We start from the raw sequence: 20,071 nt of genomic DNA on the forward strand, positions 1-20,071 counted from the left end.
CTGGCCGCAGCCGATTCGAAGCGGCCTCCTCCGCAGCTAACGTCACCGCTACGCCCCCCCGGCTGGCTCATTGGCTGCTGGTCGCGCCCAACAGTCACCAACGGAAGGCAACATCCTCCCCAAGCATAGGCCCCATTGGTTCAGCAGCTGCCTGTCCCTCATGCGACCTCTCACCCGGAGGCCGTTTCCGCCGGTAATTGCAGAAGTCCCGCCTTCAGGCTGGGCCCCGGGGGCCTGTCCAGTCTGGAGTGCGTGATTCCCCCGAGGCGGTGGGATTTGAGTCCTTGCTTCTCCCTTTCCGCTGCCCTCTTGTCCATCCTTCGTCCCTCATTTCGAAGCGGGAAGCGTCTGTTCCTTCTTCCAGCCTCCATCCCGTCCCAGGCAGGCAGGTCTCAGCGTAGATGCTGTGATTACCTCAGAAAAAAAACTTTTCTGTCCTTTATAGCTACTACGGTTCTGGAGTGTCCGAGCCTCAGGGCCTTTTGTTGCTCTCCGGCCCGCAGCCCTCGAGCGGAGGCCTGGCCGGAGCACCGCCCAGCTGCCGATCGTGGCTCTTAGCCAGTTCTGTCGGCCCTGCTCTCCCTAGCCAGCTAGTTTTGTCTATACCAGGTTTTCTCCACATTGCCCTGCCCCACGGTAAGTCACAGGCCTGGCCAAAGTAACTGCCTCCTCGTCCTGAGTCCCCACCCCAGTGTGGCAACCCTGTCCTGAAGAGCTTACTAATGCCATCGCTCACACCCTGCGATGTATCATTTTTCTAGCTTGGCACCCCTTGCTTTCCCCTCCTCTGCCCATCTTTTCCCTTTGTGGCTTGGGTTATCGTTTGCAAGGCCTTCCTGAGCCTTTATTCTTGATGCCTTTCTAACTTCACTCTTCCTAGAGGAGGTCAGATTGTGCTTAAATCCATCTGATAGAGATGTCTTGATATTGCTTTACTCTTGTATAGCCATCCTGTAGCAAAATATAATAGAGGCTACTGTTTACTTTAGGCTCACTATGTGCCAAGCATTGTTCTGTTTCCTGTGTCTTTCAGTTTAATACTTGGCATTTCCCATCTTCCAAATGAGAAAATTGAGACTGAAATATTAAATTATTAGCTTAAAGTTGTATAGCTGGTGAGTGATGGAGTTAGAATTGATATCCAAGTCAGCTTGGCGCTGTAGCCAGTGCTCCTAACAATTTTTTTAAGTACTTAATTCATTCAACAAATCTTTTTGGAGGACCTGCTATCGACAGACCCAAAGGCCTGATACAAGATATTTTGAGGTGCTTACAAAAAATGCATGGGAGATTGTCACAGTCAGGAACTGATGGCTCCAGTATTTTTCCCACTAGATGTATTTTTGAGATTCATGGGTATGCACAATACCATGTTCACATAGCATTGAGACCTCTTACATACAGTTTCCTAAGATGCCTAGGAGTCAGTACTCAAGAATTTTCCTTTCTCCTTCAGTGCTTCTGAAAGGTTATGCTGGTGACTCAGAATTGACTATAGAAATTGCATCACCCATCTTACAACAGGGCTTGTAATACTGCTGTGACACTGACCCTCTGTAGGTTGCATCAGTTCATTATCAGGATAGAAGTCACTATTCAGCCACATTACAGCTTCATACCATTTAAAGCAAACTTTGTATGTATACCATCCATTTAAAACAAAGCTCCTAATTTCAGCCTTGTCCTTGATTGATGGAGTAATCTTCTGCAACTCTGTCTTTTCTAAGATTTGGAGAAGTGATAGCTAACTAACTTCCAAAGGGAACGAGTATATTGGTGGTTGTAGTGTAGTATATCCAAACTGATCATTTATGGTTTGAATAGAAAAGCACATAGGTAAATCTAGTTTCCTGAATGTTAATGCCAATAATAGTATCGGTGCCAAATTATATATATTTAAGTACCAGACACTGTGTTAAACACTTTATGTGCATTATCTCTTTTACTTTTTACGAAAGCATTTTTTTTTTTATCCTTATTTTAGAGCTAAGGAATCTGAAGACCCAAGAGGTAAAGAAACTTGCCCAGGAGTTCACACAGCTGAGAAGATAGGGATCCGGGATTTGAGCTTTGGCAATTTGATTTTTAATTTCTGTAGTCTAGATTGTCATCCTGAGCTTTGGGTTTATAAGATTTGTATCTTCTTCTTACTGTTGGTGTATTTATTTTGAGAGAGAGAGAGAGAGAGAGTGAATGTGTGCACGAGCAGGGGCAGGACAGAGAGGCAGAGAGAGAATCCCAAACAGGCTCCATGCTGTCAGCACAGAGCCCCACTTGGGGCTCGATCCTACAAACTGTGAGATCATGACCTGGGCTGAAATCAAGAGTTGGGTGCTTAACTGACCGAGCCACCCAGGCACCCCAAGATTTGTATCTTGCTTAGGATATAGGGGAGTTACATAGTTTGCAAATATTTTGGTAATGAGTGATAGACAAATGTAGGTTTTTATCCAGTAGTTTAAACCAGCTCGCTTCACTTGTGCTCCTATGGATAAGAAAATAGATTTCTATTTCCCATCTGATCTCAGAAATCTAAGCAGAGCTAGGATTGATTAGGATTGGATGTCATTGTCATTTAGTTCCTAAATCTTCCTATCTGAAAGGGAATTAAAGGCACAGAACAGGAAGGAAGAGGAAAAGGCTTATATAACTAACAAATTGAATGTTTAGACCCTGGTAATTGAGAATTTTCCACATCCGTTTTTGGTGAGAATATTCAGCTAAGAGTTAAAGCACTTAACCTTGGAAAAAACTAACCTACCAGAGTCTCAGTTTCTTCATCTATTGAATGTCAGGGATTTCTGTCCTGTCTTATTGGCTTGTTAGGATTAGATGAGATACTGTATGTGAAAGTGTTTGGAAAGTTGTAGAATAGTAGGGAAGCTATTAATCATATGAATATACTATGAGAAGATGGGTTTATGTTTTTTTTTAAATATTTTTTAAGCTTATTTATTTAAGTAGTCTTCACCAATGTGGGGCCTGAACTTATGACTCTGAGATCAAGAGTCACATGCTCTTCTGACTGAGCCAGCCAGGTACCCCTGTGAGAAGAAATTTTAGAAGCCTTTCAAGAAAACCACCTCCTGAGTGTCAATTTTCAAGGTTTCTTTCAATGGGAAATAATGTTTGGTGGTTTATGTTGAATTTGACAGATTTTTGGAAATGCTTTTAAAAGTGCTATATCTAATTACTTTCTTACATTGGCCACCCAGATGCCTTTTCTATAAAGGGAGGGGGAATAATTTCTCAACCTTCATTAAACAACTCAGGAGTAAAACAAAAGTATCTCCCTAACACCTGAGCCAGGAACAATACTAGGTATAAATCATGTAGCATTTTTTTGTGCTTTTGAAAGTGCAGTGTGCTATGCAATTGAGTCTCCTTCTTTGTATTGACTTTTTTTTTTTTTAAGAATTTTATAATTAATAGGGAACCTTCCCCACACAAAATGAAAAGTTACAAGCAGTGCATCTTCTACTCTTCACTTTTTTGGTTTGTTTGTTTTAGTGGAAGGCATTTAGGAGGGCATGCAGTGTCAGATAGTATGATAGAAAAGCCCATGGAGTTTGAAAGCATAAAAACTAGAGTTCCAGTTCTGTCACTTAACTAGCTATGATTTAGGGCAAGTCATTTAATCTCTCTGAGGCTCTGTTTACTAATCTGTAAAATGTACTAATCTGTAAAATGTATATAATTTTGCCTCAACAACAAGGCTGCTGTTACGATAAAGGTATTTGATTACTTGTAAAGCCTTTTGGTTTTATACAGAAAATGCTTTAATTCTTCTGTTTTAAATTGTCTTTTGAAGTAAAATAAGCTACTAAGTATAAAGAGCTACCTCTGTAGAATCTGAGTGGTAATATTCGATATGTATTCTAAATTTCTACATTTAAAAATTAGGAAATATAGGGGTGCCTGTCTGGCTCCATCAGAGGAACAGGAGACACTCGATCTCGTGCTTGTGAGTTCGAGCCCCACATCGGGTGTAGAGAGTACTTAAATAAATACTTAAATAAAAATAAAATCAGAAACGTAGGTACATAGTATAAAATTAGGAGGGTACAACATGTAATATACAATGAAAATAAGTCTGCCTACCACCCCATCCCCAGCCTTGTCCCTCTACACTGGTAAAGGTAACCACTGTCACCACTTTCTTGTGTAGTCTTCTAGTGCGGTTTTATTCATATTCATATACAGGATGTATATCCCTGTTTTAAAACTAGTGATAGAGCATGCTACACATGTGGTTCTGCTTCCATGCAGTTAGCTGTATTTCTTGGAGATTGTCACAAATCCACTGCCTCTCTCTTTTTTTAAATGTCAACAGTAGCTACCTTTAATTGAGTATCTACTATGTGCTGGATGTTTTACATATTTTAAACCTTTTTTTTAAAATAAATTACTATGTGAATACAGAAAAGTTCATAAATGCAATTGTACAGTTTAATGAATAATCATAAAGTGAATCCCTAGGTATTCAAGTCAAGAAAAAGAATGTTGTCAGCACCCGGAAGTCCTCACTTTTTCACCTCAGCTGATCCTAATTCCCTCTTCCATAAAAAAGTTAACTTTTCTTTATTGTTATAGTCTTTAGAATTTTACCATTTATCATATTAGCTTCTGTCTTAATCTGATATCCAGAAGAACAGGTCCTTCCACATTGTTCTTCTTCAGGAGTGTTTTTTGCTATTCTTGGCACTTGCGTTTCCATAAAAATTTTAGAATTTGCTTGTCAAGTTGGCATAACAAACCTATTATATATTAAGTAAGAAAAGTAGGTTATTCAACAATATGATAATACTATATCTTTATTTTTTTAAGTTTATTTATTTAGAGAGAGCATTCATGCAAGCAGGGGAGGGGCAGGGAGTGAGTGAGAGGGAGAATCCCAAGTAGGCTCAGCTGTCAGTGTGGAGCCCAACTTGGGGCTTGATCGCACAAACCCTGAGATCATGACTTGAGCTGAAATCCAGAGTTGGATGCTTAACCGACTGAGCCACCTAGGCACCCCTACTATACCATTATTTTTAAATAAGCTTTACAAAGTCTTACATCTCAATTTCTGTATTCTAGAATTTTTTTAAAAATTGCATGAGTTTAGCATTTAAAATTTATCAGGAATAAACAATTTTTATTTCAAAATCATAGATTGATACTTCAGTATGATGAAATATTATGTAGCTATTAAAATTGTTGGGGCGCCTGGGTGGCCAAATCCAATCTGATTTTGGCTCAAGTCATGATCTCCTGGTTTGTGAGTTCAAGCCCTGCAACGGGCTCTGTGTTGACAGCCCAGAGCCTGGAGCCTGCTTCAGATTCTGTGTCTCCCTCTCTCTCTGCCCTTCCCCTGCTAATGCTCTTTCTCTCTCTCTCTCAAAAATAAACATTAAAAAAATTAAAATTGTTTATGTTTTTCAAAGAGTAAATCATAAGTATGTTACTTTTTTAATCTACATTTTCTTGTTATTAAAAAAAATCCCTGTTTATCTATCAGGAACTTACCAAGCTTGAAAAACTTTAAGAACTTAAAAACTAAAAGTAATACAGAAGAGAACTGCCCTCAGTCCACGCACCAGCCAGCTCCATTATGGCAACGCGGAGCCCCAGCATTGTGATTAGTGATGATGAATCAGGTTATGACCTAGATTTATTTTGTATACCTAATCATTATGCTCAGGATTTGGAAAAGGTGTTTATTCCTCATGGATTAATTATGGACAGGACGGAACGGCTTGCACGAGATGTGATGAAGGAGATGGGAAACCATCACATCGTAGCCCTCTGTGTGCTCAAGGGGGGCTATAAATTCTTTGCTGACCTGCTGGATTACATTAAAGCACTGAACAGAAATAGTGACAGATCTATTCCTATGACTGTAGATTTCATTAGACTGAAAAGCTACTGTAATGACCAGTCAACAGGGGATATAAAAGTAATTGGTGGAGATGATCTCTCAACTTTAACTGGAAAGAATGTCTTGATTGTTGAAGATATAATTGACACTGGCAAAACAATGCAAACCTTGCTTTCCTTGGTCAAGCAGTATAATCCAAAGATGGTCAGGGTTGCAAGCTTGCTGGTGAAAAGGACTCCTCGAAGTGTTGGATACAGACCAGACTTTGTTGGATTTGAAATTCCAGACAAGTTTGTTGTAGGTTATGCCCTTGACTATAATGAATATTTCAGGGATTTGAATCATGTTTGTGTCATTAGTGAAACTGGAAAAGCAAAATACAAAGCCTAAGATGAGTGTTCCAGTTGAGTTTGGAGACATCTAGAGTCCCCTTGAAATCACTAGAAAATGATCAAATGTTCTACATCTGTGGCCAGCTGCTTAGTAGACCTTATTGCATATATCTTCTAAGAATTTTATCTGTTTGGTATTTTTGTTAGAAATATCATTTGCTGTTTCCTAAAGTCTTTATTTGCACTGGGAGTCTATATAGATTATTGATTCCCTTTGGGTGCATTGTTATTTGACTTGTGAGTGAAAAATCTCTTAAACCACACCGCTGTTGAATGAAAATATTGAAATTGTATCTGTAGGAAATATTTAAAGAGGAGATATATTCGTTTTTAATTGGTATTCTAATTTTTATATATTCAGGAAAAAATAGTATTGAATATTGTTAATTATACCACTGTTTGTTTAGAAAAGCAGTCCATTTTTGTTTCAATGACAGGATTTAAGAAGTACTGTTTTGTCAGACAAACCGTGTAGGCTTGAATTATTTTACTGTTTCAGTAGTATTAACTGTATTTTCCTTCTTGTTCACATTATTTCTGGTGAATCTTTGTCAACGGTTTCTTTTAAAAACATCAATAAATCCCCCAAAAACCTTAAAATGTAAATAAATAAAAGTAATTTAAGAGAACAAAAAGGTTGTCAGTAAAAGATGTGTAAGATATAATTATGTTAAAGATATTTCATACGTTATAATTAGTCATAGGTTAAATCAAATACAGATAACACACCAAATTTTATGTTGCATTAACATGATGGCTCCCATCAGTGTGGACATCCTGATACTAATTTCACTTTGCTGAAGTGTGAGTTACATGATTTATGATGGTTCAATAGGAGTCATTTTCCTCCTTATTAAGTTCTAGGCTTTTATCTGTTGTCCTCAATTTAGCCAATAATTAAAATATCTTTGGCAGATGTCACAAAACCATATTGACTGTGACTTGCTTGGGCCTTAGAAGGATCCCCAGGCAAGTGAGTGGCCCTAAATCATGCTTCATAGCAAATCCACCTCTGAGTACTGCTACTATTTCTGAGCCTGCCAGTGGGGGCCACTGTAGGACAATCAAGGGCCCAAAACACGAAGTAAGACCGTGACTAAAGTCTTGTCCTTTACTTTCAACTGGGATGTTCCAAAGAGCAAAAAGCATTTTATAAAGGAATACTTTCTGCCACCTGTGTATAGAACAGCTTCCATGCATGTCTTTCTGGATTTTTGTTTGTTTACAGATTTCCAGAGCTTTAGAAATTTTTTCCCTTAAAATTTTTTTTAACTATGGTAAAAAATATGTAGTTAATTCATGTGAATTTTTCGTTATTCAGAATATACAGTCAATCTAAATGTCCATCAATAGGGGATGCTAATCAGCTATGGTAAGTGATTCTATGGAAATATTGTGCAAAGGTTCAAAACAATGAGGTGGCTTTTTATGTATTGATATGGAATAAAGCTCGGGATTTATTTTTTTTAATTTTTTAAATTTTAATTAGCAGGGGAGAGGGACAGTGGGGGGAGAAGAAGAGAGGGGGGTGGGAGAGAATATATTAGGCAGGCTCCACGCTTAGCGCAGAGCCCAACCAGGGCTCGATCCCAGGACCCTGGGATCATGACCTGAGCTGAAATCAAGAGTCAACATTCAATTGACTGCGCCACCCAGGCATACCAGGATTTACTTTTATTGTATGTATGTATGTTTGTATGTATTTATGTTTATTTTTGAGAGAGCGAGAGAACATGAGCAGGGGAGAGGCGAAGGGAGAGAGAGACACAGAATCTGAAGTAGGCTCCAGGCTTTGAGCTGTGAGTACAGAACCCTCCACAGGGCTTGAACCCATGAACCGCAAGATTATGACCTGAGTCGAAGTCATATGCTTAGCTGACTGAGTCACCCAGGCGCCCCTCAGGATTTATTTTTAAATGAAAAGAACAAATTACAGAGCACAGAACTGTATGTAGAACATAATCCTATCAGGGAAGGCTGAATGGTGTAGTGGAAAACAACGAGCTTTAGCCAGGGCTCACTGTTTATTCATCCCATTCATTGAAAAGAAAACAGAAACAGAACAAATATGTATTACATCCTAGGCAGTATGCCAGGTTCCAGAGGGACAGTGGGGAACAAACGGGTTCTTTGCCCTCAGGGAGTACTATGTATTGATTTTGAGCATCTTTGCACCTCTTTTAAAAAAAAAAATTTTTTTTTTTAATTTATTGAGAGAGAGAGAGAGTGTGTGTGTGTGTGTGAGAGAGACAGAGAGACAGAGAGAGAGCAGGGGAGGGGCAGAGATGGAGGAGGGGCAAAGAGCAGGAGAGACAGAATCCCAAGCAGGCTGTCACTGTCAGTGCAGAGCCCAATGCAGGGCTCCATGAATCTCACGGTTCGTGAGATCATGACCTGAGCCAAAGTCTGATGCTTAACTGACTAAGCCACTCAGGCACCCAGAGCATGTTCACTCTTGAGTTCACTTCTCCATGTGTAAAAGGTGTTAAGAACACTACCTTCTACATATTCCACCAAAATTACTGTTGTAGTGATCCATTGTTCTAATGTGGGGGTTGTGTTCCTTGAGTGTGCTAGGTGGGAAAAAAGTTGAAAACCACACCTATTCAAGTTATTCATTTAGAGATGACAGAGTAGGGCTCAAAACAATTGACAATCCCAGTGCTCTTTTCACGACCCTCAAGAACTTTTTGCAACTTTTGGGGTCCTTTTCTTCCTCTCCTCCATGGCGTGGGTGTGTGTGCTCCAGCCCATCTAGAGTACTCAGTGTTAAGTGAAAGCAAACAGTGAATGTGTTCATTTACACATTCATTTTGCTCAGGATGGGTTCTTCCTTAGCAATCCTCACTTGCCATCTCCCTTCTTGAAATCCAGCCATCCAGTAACTCCCCAGTGTCATCTTCTTCTTACAGTCATGGCCCCTCAACTTGATGAAGCTTTTCTCAGGGATTCTCATAGAACTATCCTAGATCGTAAACTGTATCTAGTGGCTTTTTTTTTTTTCTCATTCCCCTGAGGCTTTGGGCAATGCTTTAAAACAAAGTTGATATATCGTCTTTGGTTGAACTGAACTCTTGAATCAGTTGAATGGCAATATGACAGTGATAATAGCTGAGTAGCTAACTATAGAATGCCATCGTGGTAATAAAATGAGGCAATAAATACAAAGCAAATTTTGACAATTTTTAAGGGTAATACATCAAAGAGAATGACTAAGTGGAAAGCAGTCTCAGAGCTGATTCATATTTGAAATGGTTGGAAAACTATTATTACTTTTTTTTTTTGACTGGAGACTCTCAGTGTTGGAGGATATAATCATCGTTTTCAATTTTTTGAAAGGCTGTCAAGTGGAAAACATTCTAAATTGTTCCAGGCATCATAACCACTAGAAGCGGAAGGAAGTAAAAGGGAAGCCGGTTTCAGTTCACACAAGGCAGAACTTTCTAACTTTTAGAGCTGTCCAACAATGGAGCAGGCTGTCCTAAGATTTTGAGGTCCCTTAAATTCGAATTGTTGAAATAGAAGTTGGAAGACCATCTGGCTGGCAGGTACAAGAGCGAATTCCTGCCTGGGCGGGAGTTGGAATGACCTTTAAGGTGTCTTCCGATTCTAAAGTTTCTATGACTGCGGCTAGGTTAACTTCACATTTGAATGTATCTGAATTGTTTTTGTAAAATGATAAGTCAGTCAACTCAAACTGCATGGTCAAATTTACAAAGTAAAACGATACAATGAGGACTGGGAAATCAGGTTTAAAACCGGAAATCCAGATACCACTGAAGGCAATTTGCGACACTTTTAACAGAAAGGGAGAGGTGGTGTGTGTGTGTCTGTGTCCTGGGCAAGTGACACTTGTTAACGAAAATGTAAATGCTCTAAATTGTCTTACTTTACACGTGTCTCTTCCTGAGGGTTTTTCACATCTAGCAGCACCGTATGTGCCAGCAAGTGCCCGCGTCTCCTGAGGAACGACTTTCGGGAAGGCACTTCTCGGTACCGCAGGTGCCCACGACCACTCAAGCCAGGGGCGGACCGGGCTGGCTAAAGCGGAAGGGCTCGGCGGGTCGTGCGCACGAACCACCAGTCCCAGGGGCCCCCGCGGCGCCGCGCACGCGCGATGGCGTGGCGGCAGCGCCGCCGCAGGACGCAGGGAAGCCAACTAGCGAGTAGTGGCGGCGGAGGCGGCGGCAGCGGCGGTGGCAGTTCGCGGCGAGGGCGACGGTTCCGAGACCGAGTGGCGGTTCGGCGGAGGCCTGGGTGCCTTCCTCCGTGTGATCCTCTTGGTGAGTGCGCGTCGCCGGTTAACCATCGCGGAGTGCGCGGCTCGCTGCCTGGCGGCCGGGCTGCTCTGGCCTAGGGCCTCAGCCTGCGCCTAATGGCCGGACCGCCCAGTTCAGCTGACCCCTAGGCCCCGGGCCTTTCCCTCCCGCGTCGGGAGACGTGGGGGTCGGAAGACACACGGTTAGGCCCAGGGGAGAGATTCGGCGGCGCGCAGGGGCCAGGGCGCCCTGGGGCAGATGGGAGGGAGGGACGCGTGGGGGATGGGATGGGAAGGGACCGGAGAACCGCGGGGCGGCTTCGGGTGGGAGCCACAGGCGAGCGACCTGGAAGGTAGAGAACTGAGTATAGGGGGCGAGAAAGAGGTGGAATGTCTTCTGGGTGCCGCTGGTGAAGATGTCATGCTTCCGGGACTCTTGACAAGCTGGACTCACGGATCTGGGGGTAGCCCACCTCTGAAACACACACACACACACACACACACACACACACACACACTCTCTCTCTCTCTCTCTCTCTCTCTCTCTCTCTCTCTCTCTCTCGGCATCTTTTCACTTGCTGTTGGATGTCTTGGAAGTGAGGGACTGTTGGTTGCCTCCATCTCCTTGCCTTTAACTTCACCTTTTATTGACTGTCAAAATGTAAATGAGTGCTGGCTAGGCAAACCATAGAAATTGGGTTCTGTGTATAAGTCTGCGGAAAAACAGGCATGGTGATAACGTTCAGATGAGAGGTCAAAGGAAGAATCATTTTTATATTAAAATTTGTGACAGAAGTCAGTTTGCGCACGCTTTGCACTAGAAAGGATTTCTAACCTGGGATTTCACCATTTGGTGGGTAGAGTATAGGGGATCTTTGAAGTAGAATGGGGATAAAATCACATCTATTGTTATTATCTGATAACTAATTTATTAGTTCTTTCGATTATAAACGTAGGCATTAAACCATAGTAGAACTAGCAGTGCCTGTGACTTTGTCACCAATAAAAATTACCACTATTTTTGTGTCATGTTTGCAGTTTTTGCAGATATCTTAAAATATCATTTATGTTTATTTCTTCGAATTTATGGCATTATTAGACACACTGTTAGATCTTGTTATTTAATGTGATGTTAAAGCTGCACGTACATTACCGAATTACGATTTTTAAATTGGTTTGCTAATAGTTCAGTATAATTGGTTTCTTTTGTAATTTTGAATATTTAATTATGCATTTAAAAGCAATCTGAGGGGCACCTGGCTGGCTCAGTCAGTAGAGCATGCGACTCTTGATCTTGGGGTCATGAGTTCAAACCCCATGTTGGGTCTAGAGATTCCTTAAAAATAAATTAACTAAAATAAAATAAAAATAAAAGCAATCTGAGAGAGAGTCCATAGCCTTCAGCAGACAAAGAGATACATGGTACATAAAGACTAATAATTCCTGAAGTAGAAATAAGTGTTTGGGGATCTAGAAGTCTGCCTGGAAGGATATTTGAATTATTATTATTATTTTTTTTACTTTTATTTTTTTAAACATTTTTTTCTTTTTTACATTTATTTATTTTTGAGAGACAGACAGAGTATGAGCAGGGGAGGGGCAGAGAGAGAGGAAGACCCAGAATCCGAAGCAGGGTCCAGGCTCTGAGCTGTCAGCACAGAGTCCGACATGGGGCTCAAACCCATGAACCATGAGATCATGACCTGAGCCGAAGCCGGACGCTTAACTGAGCTACCCAGGCACCCACCCCACCCGTTTTTTTTTTCTAAGATAGAAGACAAGGCAGGGATGCCAGGGTGGCTCAGTCAGTTAAGTGACCGACTTTGGCTCCGGTCTTGATCTCGTGGATTTTAGTGGATTTTAGCCCCGTGTCGGGCCCTGTGCTGACAGCTCAGAGCCTGGAGCCTGCTTCAGATTCTGTGTCTCCCTCTCTCTCTGCCCCACCCCTGCTCTCTCTCTCTCTCTCTCAAAAATAAATAAGCATTAAAAAAAAATGCTTTGAAAGAAAAAAGACAAGGCAGATAGTGTTATAGTTTAGATGAAAGAGGGAATTTTGTAAATAGGGAAGTAAAAGAAAAGATTTGACTGGGTCAGGGTATAATTTTGAAAAATAGACTGCAGATATTTCATTCAGGGTACTGGGGAATCAGCAAAATAAACTTAGGAAAAAAGGGAAGTGAACACTTTGGCCCTTCGATTTTTTTCTAGTAAGGCACCTCCTAGTTCTAAGTGATTGAAGCCTTCTAAGCTCTTGTGTAAGCCCGTGAAAGGAAATTTTAATGCGTGCTGGTTTTCTTTAAATCGTGTAGGTAGGTAGTGTGGCTTTTGAAAGAGGGGTATATTCCAAATCTTTTATCCTTAAGTAAAAACTACAAGATCTGTCTTCCAATACATTTTCCTATTGCTATTATTCTTTTCATATATGGTAGGAAGTAAATGTGCAGGTGATAGAGTTGGAGAATTGGTAAGTCATTTTCTTGAAATTGTATTTTGTTTATTTATTTAAAACAGTTTTTTTTTTTGAAAATTTTTAATGTTTATTTTTGAGAGAGGGAGAGAGACAGAGTGCAAATGGGGGAGGGGCAGAGAGAGAGAAACAGAATCCAAAGCAGGTTCCAGTCTCTGAGCTGTCAGCACAGAGCCCGACTCGGGGTTGAACTCACAAAGTGTGGGATCATGACCACAGCCGAAGTCAGACACCCAACCCACTGAGCCACCCAGGTGCCCCTTGAAATTCTATTTTAAATTCTGCAGTTCAGCTCTATTTTGGCATCAAACTCCTTACTGACAAATCAGTTGTAACATTTCTAAAAAAAATTTTTTTAGCATTTATTTATTTTTGAGAGAGAGGGGTGGGGGAGGGGCAGAGAGACAGAGACAGAATTCGAAGCAAGCTCCAGGCTTTGAGCTGTCAGCAGAGTCCAAAGCGGGGCTCAAACTTATGAACTGGGAGATCATGATCTGAGCCGAAGTCGGATGCTTAACCGACTGAGCCACCCAGGCACCCTGTGTAACATTTCTTTAGAATATGTGTGACTTGAGGGGCGCCTGGGTGGCTCAGTTGTTTAAGAGTCTGACTTCAGCTCAGGTCATGATCTCATGGTTGGTGGATTCGAGCCCCACATGGGGCTCTGTGCTGTCAGTGGGGAGTCCGCTTGAGATTCTTTGTCCCTCTCTCTCTGCCCCTCCCCGCCTGCACTGTCTCTCTGTCTCTCTCAAAATAAATAAATAAACTTAAAAAAAAAAGTTTCTTCTAGAATATGTGTGACTTGAAACTTGAACCTGTTTGTGACGCACCTGTCAATATCTTGTGTGAATTTTTTTTCCCCTCTAAGATAATAGCAATAATGGAAAAGCCAGTGCAGCAAACTGTTTTGGGTTTTTTTTGGAAAAAATAAAGGGGAGTAAAGGAGAGTATTTTATGAAACGATGTTGGTGCTGAAATACTTCATGTTGAATTAAACACACCATATTACAAAATCACTGCCTTGGAGGGATCTTGTCTTGCAGGGGTCTTGCCTGGTGTTTTTTTTGTGTCCTTAGGCTGCCTCCTTTGTCATTCTTCGCCCCTGTCCCTTCATTTTTTTATAGAATGTATTTATCTGATCTTATGTTATTTGTAGGTATTTTTGTCTCCCCATTAGAATGTTAGCTCTGTGAGAATAGGGACTTTGTCTTCGCCATGGTGCTGGAATGGTGGCTGGCCCGTAACAGGTATTCAGTAAATAGTTGCTGAATAAGTAAATAAATCAGTTAATTTATAATAGCTAGGTTATTTCTGGGAATAAAACCTATTTATTTTTTTAAATCTTCCAAGGAGTATTATGTATGCTGGGTTGGTTGAATTTGAACCTTTTCTTCTTACATTTAAAAAAAACCAATTTTTTTAAGTTTGTTTATTTTTGACAGAGAGAGAGACAGATAATAAGCAAGGAAGGGGCAGAGAGAGACACACAGAATCTGAAGCAGGCTCCAGGCTCCAAGCTGACAGCACAGAGTCCGATGCTGGGCTCGAACTCAAAAACTGTGAGATCGTGACCTGGGCTGAAGTCAGATGCTTAACTGCCTGAGTCACCCAGGCACCCCACTTCTTACATTTTTTAAAAGACAAATTATTTCCCAAACATTATGTGGGAGTTTTTGTGGGCATTTGGTTCATGTGGGGACTAATCGTTCTTAATACATGTTGCTATGTTTGATTATTTTTACCTTTCTGCAGTGATGTGATGAAAGGAAGGGTCTGTGGATGAAGGTCTTTTTTTTTTTTTTAAAGTTTATTTATTTTGAGAGGGAGAGCACGAGCAGGAGAGGGGCAGAGAGAGAATTTCAAGCAGGCTTTGTGCTGTCAGTGAAGAGCCCAACATGGGGCTCGATCTCACAAACCATGAGATGACCTAAGCCAAAATCAAGACTGGGATGCTTAATTGACTGAGCCCCCAGACACCCCTGTTGATGAAGTCCTTATTTTGCTAACACTCTTTTACTTTGCGATCCTAGATTGTTATAAATGACACCGAGTTGTTCACATCAAACTGATAAAAAATTTTAATGTCTCAAATTTAATGTATCAAATATTAGTGAAGAGGTTGCTGAACATGGTAATTTAGAAATTGCTGGTGGAGTTTAAATTGGTACAGCTGCCTTGAGAGACAGTGTTTGCAGTATTTAGTAAAGTTGAAAATGGGCATACCCTACCTATAATTTCCCAGCTTCTAGCAGGCAATAAGAATGGGTGGGGCAAAGGGGATGATCCTGTAATTTTTTTTGAAAGACTGAAAGCAACTATGGTGATGTTAACAGTTAATTCTGGGAGGCAGAATACAAGTACTAAATCATCTTTGCACCTTTCCCTATTTTCTGTTGATTTTGTTGTTTTGAATCCGTAATTTTTATTATTTTTATTTTTTTTAAGTAATCTCTACACCCACTGTGGGGCTTGAACTCATGACCCTGAGATCAGGAGTTGCATGTTCTCACTGAGCCTTCCAAGGGCCCCTAAACCCATAACTTTTAAATATTGTTTTCCAGCTCTTTGAAAAATCCTAAGCCTACAGAAGGGTTGCCACAGTAGTGTCATAACAACACCTTTGTACTCCTTACCTAGATTCGATAGTTGTTAATGTTTTGCTCTGCTTGCTTTACGCACTAGTAGACACAATTTTTTGCTGAAGTATTTGTGAGTTACTTTCACAACACTTTACCCCTAAATACTTTTAGCATGTATTTCCCTAGAACAGACACTTTCTTCTACATATCTGCAATTAGTAGTCACCCTCAAAAAATTTAACGTGGATATTACTATTATTTATTTATTTTTTATTTTATTTTTTTGGGACAGAGAGAGACAGAGCATGAACGGGGGAGGGGCAGAGAGAGAGGGAGACACAGAATCGGAAACAGGCTCCAGGCTCCGAGCCATCAGCCCAGAGCCTGACGCGGGGCTCGAACTCCCGGACCACGAGATCGTGACCTGGCTGAAGTCGGACGCTTAACCGACTGCGCCACCCAGGCGCCCCAGTTATTTTTTAATGTATAGTACATATTCAAAATTCCCCAGTTGTCCCAATACTGTCCTTAGATGTTTGATTTTGTGTTTGCCCCAAGATTCGTTTAAGGAGCTTACATTGCATTTAGTTGCCTGCTTGAATCTGGATTGGTTTTCTAGCCTTTTTTTTTTTTTTTTTTTTTGGTGGGGGAGGGGAGGGGTCTTTCAGAACAGTAAGTATCTAGACCAGTTGTATTGTAGGATGTCCCTCAATATGGATTTGTCAGAATATTTCTTTATGATCACATTATGTTAAACATTTTTGGTTGGAATGCTGTGTAGTTGATTTTATGTCTCAGTGTATCACATCAGAGGTGATGTAAATATTTCAATATTTCATTATTGATGTAAATTTGATCATTTGAATAAAATAATATCTAATAGACTTATATTGTAAAGGCACTCTTTTCCTTTGTAATTAATAAGTAATCAGTGGGTTGATTATTTTAAAACTTTCTCAAACTCATGAGATGTTAATACAGGTTCCAGTACAAAGAGTGAAGAAGATTTAGACTGGAGACACTACTGAATGGGAGAGTGGAAGATTAGGGAATGCTGTTTGAAAGACATGACATTTGAACTGGACCAACTATCATAGATGTAATTGGCACTAGGGCTATCGGAGAAAGGCCCGAGGTGTAGGGAACAACTTGAACAAAGAAGAGGAATTTGTAAATTAGAATATCCAAGTCTCCTTCCCCCCCCACCTTTTTTCCTTTTTTTCTTTTTTTCTGGCTAGTGTGTTAGTTAGGTCTGTGAAATGGAAAAATGGGAGGAAAGATTGTAAAGATAGCTTGGGATGAAGAAATACTGGAAAATGGGGCTACCCAGATGATAGTATGTGATCATTTGCCTACAGGTATATCACTTCCTTCCTAGTGCTCACTGTGGTGAAACTGCTCACTGGGAGCCTGAAGTCAATAAAGAGCCAGAGAGGCAGCACAGGGAAGTGAAAAGAGTGTGGACTGTGAAATCAAACAAATCTAGTTTTGAATTCTCTGCTGCATAATAGCTGAATGATTTGTCAGTTATTTGACTTTTCTAAACCTGATTCCTCATCTGTAAAGTGGAGGTGATAGGATTGACTAATAACAATACCATATGAAAAGCATCAGGAACGTGGCTTTCATTCAGTAGTTGCTAGTTAATCTTTTTTTTTTTTTTAATTTTTTTTTCAACGTTTATTTATTTTTGGGACAGAGAGAGACAGAGCATAAATGGGGGAGGGGCAGAGAGAGAGGGAGACACAGAATCGGAAACAGGCTCCAGGCTCCTAGCCATCAGCCCAGAGCCTGACGCGGGGCTCGAACTCACGGACCGCGAGATCGTGACCTGGCTGAAGTCGGACGCTTAACCGACTGCGCCACCCAGGCGCCCCGCTAGTTAATCTTTTGATGCTTCAGCTCTCAACCTTTCACTTTCCCTCTTTGGCACCATATTCCTGACTTTAAAACAAGCCTTACTCTTCTCGTGCATTCTTGGACACTGTCACATTGCTGTCACTTCTCAGTTGACTCAGTTGGCTCCACTGTGAGTTTGTGAGCTGCTTTCCAGTGATGGCACAGAGCACTTCCCACCTTAGAGGTGATGCCTGATAATGGCATTCTGAAAATTGCAGCAAGTTAATTTATTTGGAAAAATTACCCCTAATTTTTATAGAAAATTGAAGAGGGAAAGTGGTTATATTCCCAATACTAAGACATTTCACATTATTTAAAAAAAATATGCGGGCGCCTGGATGGCCCAATCATTTAAGCATCCAATTCTTGATTTCAGCTCAGGTTGTGGTCTCATGGTTGTGAGATTGAGCCCCTCCCCCATGCATACACTCAGTCTCTCTCAAAATTAATAAATAAACATTTTTTTTTTTAGAGTTGTATTAGGCAAAGTTGGTTACTTGTTACTCTAGGATTCTGCAAGGTAAAATGTAATTTTTTTGTTTGTTTGTTTTGGTAAAAGTCTTATATACATGGAATCCCTTTTATTTGCTATGGAAAGACCAGTACTTGAAAAAGAATATCTCACATGGTTAATTAATTTTTTTTCCCTTGCAGTTTTCTGTTTTTTCACCACATGTAATTCCTTCTCTGGAATTAATTTTTTCATAGGCATGAAGGATTTTAGTTATGTACTTTTTACATTTGAACTGCTTAAACTTTTATTTTCATAGAATTATTGTGACTTTGGGGCACCTGGGTGGCTCAGTTGGTTGAGCGTCTGGCTCTTGATTTCATCTTAGGTCATGATCCCAGGATGGTTGGATCAGGCCCCGAGTTGGGCTCCATGCTCAGCATGGAGCCTACTTGAGATTCTCTCTTTCTCTATCTGCCCCTCTCCCATGCTTGTGCTCTTTTCCTTTCTCTAAAAAAAAAAAAAAAAAAAAAAATTATTTGTGGATTTAACTCTGTAAGTAATCCTAATCAAGGTATTTTCTTTCTTTCTTTTTTTTTTTTTTTGGTATTTTCAGTTTTAAAGGAACTAAGCCCAATAATTTCTGTATCATGTATACATTTTAGAAGAGGCTTTAGGGACTGAGCTGTTTGATTTCTTGTTTTTAAATTATAGTTCGTTAAAATTTCTTTACACTTAACCTATATTTTCCAATTTGGGGGAGTATGTTTCAATATGTATTATGATTTTTTAAAAAGTTTTCTTTTTTTTTAAATGTTTGAGAGAGAGTGCCAGTGGGGAAGGACAGAGAGATGGGGGAGAAAGGATGCAAAAGGAGCAGCGATGCAGGGTTTGAACTCATGAACTGTGAGATCCTGACCTGAGCCGAAGTCAGGATGCTCCCCCCCGTTTTTTTTTAGTTTTAAAAGCATTTCCAGTAGGGCAGTTTTTCACTGCTCCTAAGCTGAAACCCAGTTTTGTTTTGTTTTAAAGCTTTATTTATTTGTTTGTTTATTTATTTATTCAAAGTTTATTTATTTGAGAGAGAGACTGTGAGCACACACAGGTTGGGGAAGACCAGAGAGAGAGGAGGAGGGAGAGAGAATCCCAAGCAGACTCTACACTGTCAGCACTGAGCCAAACTCGGGGCTTGAACCTACAAACCAACTGTAAGATCATGACCTGAGTCAAAATCAAGAGCTGGACACTTAACCGACCCAGGCACCTCTTGTTTTGTTTTTTAAGTTTTTTTGTTCAATCTCTACACCCAACATGGGGCTCGAACTGGACCAAGAGATTAAGAGTTGCATGCTCTTCCACCTGAGTCAGCCAGGTGCCCCTGAAATCCAGTTTTGAACTCTGCATGTAATAGTCAGAAGTGGTGAATATCTGTTGATACTACAAGTTCTCATATTCACTATATATAAATAAAAGGTTAAACAAATGTTTAAGCAAATGCTAACAGTGTAATTTTATATATGTGTATATATGTGTGCATGTGTGTATGTGTATATAGACATAGATATAAATCAAGCCAAAATTATCTTTGTATACACCTTTTCATATGCCTTTTTTAAAATACAAGGCTTTAAGTATAATGTAACTGTAAAAGCAGCGAGATATCTGCTCATTAATCTGTGTGTCTGAAAAGATGCTTGCTTGGTCTTGCTCCCATGTAATGCTGGGATTAGTGGGAAGCATGTCATCAAACATGTTCAGCTCTTCTTCCTTTTTTTTACTTACTAATTTATGTTTTCAGTTTATTGTCTGTGAATCTTTGATTAAAATTGGAAAATTTTAAGGAAAAAAAATATTAGTCAAGGGATATTAGCCTGTTTCTCTTTTTATAGGATCGGAGTCAAATTATCTTCCCAAGCAATCTGAATTTTACCCAAATACATTCATTTTTAAAGTTTTAAGGACTTAGGCTAAACTCACCTATTTTTAACCCACTCTGAACTGTCTCCTTTCACTTTCTAATGCAAAACTGACCCATCTCTTGATTTTACTTTCATTACTTATAAATCATGACTAGCTGATAAAAAATACATTTGGTCTAAAAATTGTAAGGCAGAATTACAAAATGTTTACAAATACAGATTTTTGTAATAGAAGAGCTTAAGAAA

General features: G+C 40.3%; 2 protein-coding genes and 1 long non-coding RNA gene across 14 annotated transcripts in view; 2 read left to right on the forward strand and 1 right to left on the reverse strand.

The window, feature by feature from the left end:
* The first annotated feature begins 49 nt into the window (after positions 1 to 49).
* LOC768284 (hypoxanthine phosphoribosyltransferase 1) lies at positions 50 to 6,879 on the forward strand. Of its 4 annotated transcripts, XM_019816516.3 has the most exons (4): positions 50 to 193; positions 446 to 636; positions 1,985 to 2,010; positions 5,501 to 6,879. In XM_019816516.3, the coding sequence occupies exon 4, from the start codon at positions 5,594 to 5,596 to the stop codon at positions 6,248 to 6,250; it is 657 nt and encodes a 218-aa protein (XP_019672075.1). In that variant the 5' UTR covers positions 50 to 193; positions 446 to 636; positions 1,985 to 2,010; positions 5,501 to 5,593; the 3' UTR covers positions 6,251 to 6,879. The 4 variants fall into 4 exon arrangements, with proteins under 4 accessions (XP_019672075.1, XP_006939524.1, XP_023098480.1 ...); XM_006939462.5 differs by lacking the exon at positions 446 to 636 and having other exon boundaries at positions 65 to 193; XM_023242712.2 differs by lacking the exon at positions 50 to 193 and having other exon boundaries at positions 200 to 636.
* On the reverse strand, positions 4,432 to 10,271 carry LOC123381587. The gene is made up of 2 exons (XR_006588792.1): positions 10,142 to 10,271; positions 4,432 to 4,757 (listed from the first exon to the last, which is right to left on the reverse strand). It is a non-coding gene; the product is annotated as an uncharacterized LOC123381587 (long non-coding RNA).
* Positions 10,272 to 10,401: 130 nt separating this feature from the next.
* Positions 10,402 to 20,071, forward strand: part of GAPVD1 (GTPase activating protein and VPS9 domains 1) — a 75,802-nt gene continuing 66,132 nt past the window's right edge. For 4 of the 9 annotated variants that reach the window (XM_011288444.3, XM_011288446.3, XM_011288445.3 and 1 more), the window contains exon 1: positions 10,408 to 10,535. The gene's annotated coding sequence lies outside the window, so the exon portion shown is untranslated. Of the gene's footprint in view, positions 10,536 to 20,071 lie in introns of all 9 variants that reach the window. The other 5 variants (XM_045043110.1, XM_023242714.2, XM_023242715.2 and 2 more) reach the window with 4 other exon arrangements.

Source organism: Felis catus, chromosome D4 (assembly GCF_018350175.1).
Source record: "Felis catus isolate Fca126 chromosome D4, F.catus_Fca126_mat1.0, whole genome shotgun sequence".
Taxonomy (NCBI): Eukaryota; Metazoa; Chordata; class Mammalia; order Carnivora; family Felidae; genus Felis; species Felis catus.

Bases quoted from the DNA above. Each gene is read 5' to 3' on its own strand.
- LOC768284 (XM_019816516.3), top strand. From the start codon at position 5,594: ATGGCAACGCGGAGCCCCAGCATTGTGATTAGTGATGATGAATCAGGT.